A 3208-nucleotide genomic window follows, 5' to 3' on the forward strand; every position below is an offset into this window, starting at 1 on the left:
ACAAATTACCCGAAAGATGGGAAAAATGTATAGTTAGCGAGAGCAAGTACTTTGAATAAATTTGTTTTTGCTTCCTAGGGAAAAAAATGTGTTTTTCTGACTAAAAAACAGCGGATTTAAATTTATACACCTGGTACTCATATACACACATCAAAAAATTATATAATTATTATATAATTATATAATTATTATGTATAACATTCAAATTCTTTGTTCCTACTTGTATGTAATATAATAAAAGCATATATAAAAAGCTTATCTTTATTTTTTCCTTAGTTTTCTGTTATGAGATACCACCTCATACAAGAAAAACTTTTGTATCTCATATTAAGAACCCATTTGTTGAATGAGCAAAATCAGCACTTTCGATAAAAAATTTCACATACAACAAACTATCGCTACTATCAATCGCTAACTTTAGGATAAATCTTGAATATATTTCTCATAAAATTGACACGAAAATAAGAATTAAAATTGTAAATTAAATAAATTACAAGTCTTTAAAAAAAGACATTTCATATTAGGCGACTTTATCCTACGTTTCTACATATAAAATTCCAAGATAATTTTAGTTTTCATCGATAATTATGACTTTGATAAGTACGAGACAAGTCCTATTTTCACAATTAAGCAAATAATAACGAAATGATATGCAACACAAATTTTATTGTCAAAATGTCACTTTTTCATGCCTACAAGTCAGCCATTTATCGTGGCGAGATGCCATAACACACACACGTGTGAGTATGAACTCATGTACACCCAAGTATTTCGATTCTTTTTCTCATGGAAATTTTCATAAATTGGATAAATGACTTTTCTATAAGTTCGATAAAATTTTGGCGTGCAGTTCAAAATGACTATCAAATATGATATATATATGTATGTATGTATTCGGAATTTAAATGCTAAATGTCTTCGGGAGGGTGTAGAGAATCGATAAATTAAGAAAAAAAGGTTTTATAAAGATATGTTCGTTTTTACTTTGTTTTGAAGAAAATCGCAAAAAAGATAAAAGTAGTAATTTTCATTTTTTGAAAACTACTATTAGTTCGTACTTTTTTATTACTTATTCATGTTATAATGTTTATTCACTTATTTAATGTAGATATTGTTCAAAATGTTAGCCTCTTGTAACAATGCAAGCATTACATTTAGTACGAACAGCTCATGTTGCAATCAAACACTGATCTGACGATATTTGGTATATTGCAGTCTCGATTCAATTTCTCAATTGTTCTCTTGAGTTGACTAATGACAAATAAACTTCCAACTTCAGGACCCCCCCCCACACAAAAAAGTCTAGTAGTGTCAAATTAGGTGATCAGGGTGGCCAAAGTATTACTCCTTCATGTCGTGAATAATGACTGTTTAGCTAAACTTGAGTAATTCAGCCATAATGAGCTGGATATTCATTGAGTTGAAACCACATTTCAATCATCACATTTCGTTGCTGCAGGTGGATGTCTTCATGGATGTCTTCATAGATGTTTAAATAATCAAAGAAATCAGTTTCCAAAAACTCACAATCATATCTGGCTGCATTTAATCTATCGGGTCGGTAAAAAAATAATCCCACTAAAAAGTTGTTCCAAATTCCGAGTCAAACATTAACAGTAAATTCATGCTGGAATCTATTTTCCCTAACAATTCTAGGATTTTCATGAGGCTATACATGATAATTTCTTTGATTAATAATTCCTTCTCTTGTAAGTGTAACTCGTCCATCCAGATTATTTTTAATGTAAATGAATTATCATTGTTAAAGTGCTTAAGAAACCAATTCCTAAAATTCAGCCTCTTGAAATAATCCTAAGATAATAAATTCTGTACTTTTTGAATATGGTATTTTGAATGGTGGTTATTATTTCATAAAGTTTGGCAGATTCTGTGCCATGGCAATTGTAATGCAACTGACGCTCTCCGGAAGTTAGTCTCAGAATTGTTCATCAAAGTAGTGTAAGACACGATCTTCTACTTACATATTTGCTCCTAATGGATCTTGATGAATTGAAAATGAGTCAAGATCCTAATGGATCTTGATGAATTGAAATGAGCCGGTCTCTCGTAGCCTATTAAAAGTAATCATTGTAATGACTCGCCAATTCGGCATTCTTCTGTTTGGAAATCGACGTGTATATTCGCGCCGCCTCCGTAGAGAGAAGAAGAGCATTCGCATCGTCGCAGAAACCATACACGAAAATCAGCACATTCAACATTAGAATATGTACGCATTGTGATAGAAGTAATTTACTCAATAACTTCTGACGTAATTAATGAATTTATAGGAAAAAGGTAGAAATGTAAATAAACAAAAAAATTTTCAAAACGGAATTATTATTATTGTTTTCGTGTACGATTTTAGTAATGATAATACTTCAGAGGCAGTGCAAGAACAAAATAACTACATTTTCTTTTTTGCGATTTTTCTTTTCAAAACAAAACAAAAACGAGCATATCTCTACAGGACTTTTTTTCTTAGTTTATCGATTATTCTTTATCGATTATACTAGTCTATTCGATCTCGAAGAGATCGTTTAGACATTTAAATTCCGGACACCCTGAATATAGTAAAGGTATACAAATTCACATTGAATTATTTAAGCATTAAATCCAGCTTCGATCGTTATGAGCCTTTAATTCCTATTTATTTTCTATTGATTGTCTTCTCACATGTACGTCTAATAAGATTCTTATTACTATTACAAATAATTATTTGATGCAATAATATTGTCTGTAATATTTTCCAATATAATATTATATCAATAATATGTGTAATATTAAATTATTACACGGAAAAAAACGCTATGATTATCACAATCATACATCAATCATAGTAGTTCTTATAATCAAAAAATGTATATTGATAGACGGCTTTCGACTGTGGCAACCGGCTAATCGCAGCCATTTCTTTCGTGTGTAGTTTTTTTTTGTAACTCTTTTAACAGTGTAAATATTAAATAAAAAAAAATACATCAGTAAAATACCTCAGTGCCAAAAACCACGCCTGCAAATATCCCGCTCGTTTGCCCAAGAATCGTAATTAATAGGCAAATGCTCCATATCTTTAAAATTCTTTCATATTCCATTGGCTGTCCTGTCATATAATAAGATATAAACAGGAAACATGAAGCGGAAAGTATCTATAAAATTTAATCACTTTAATTGACTTAAAAAAGCAAAATAACAACATATTTAGTTACATTTA

The 3208-nt window shown here is 30.1% G+C and overlaps 1 protein-coding gene across 1 annotated transcript in view; it reads right to left on the bottom strand.

Moving 5' to 3' along the window:
• LOC105626839 (ATP-binding cassette sub-family G member 1-like) overlaps window positions 1–3208 on the bottom strand; it is a 48636-nt gene that overhangs the window by 3650 nt on the left and 41778 nt on the right. The window contains 1 exon segment of the mRNA XM_012208131.1: window positions 2988–3152. Coding sequence (XP_012063521.1) covers window positions 2988–3152 — 165 coding nt within the window.

This window comes from Atta cephalotes (assembly GCF_000143395.1).
Source record: "Atta cephalotes unplaced genomic scaffold scaffold00006, whole genome shotgun sequence".
Classification (NCBI taxonomy): Eukaryota; Metazoa; Arthropoda; class Insecta; order Hymenoptera; family Formicidae; genus Atta; species Atta cephalotes.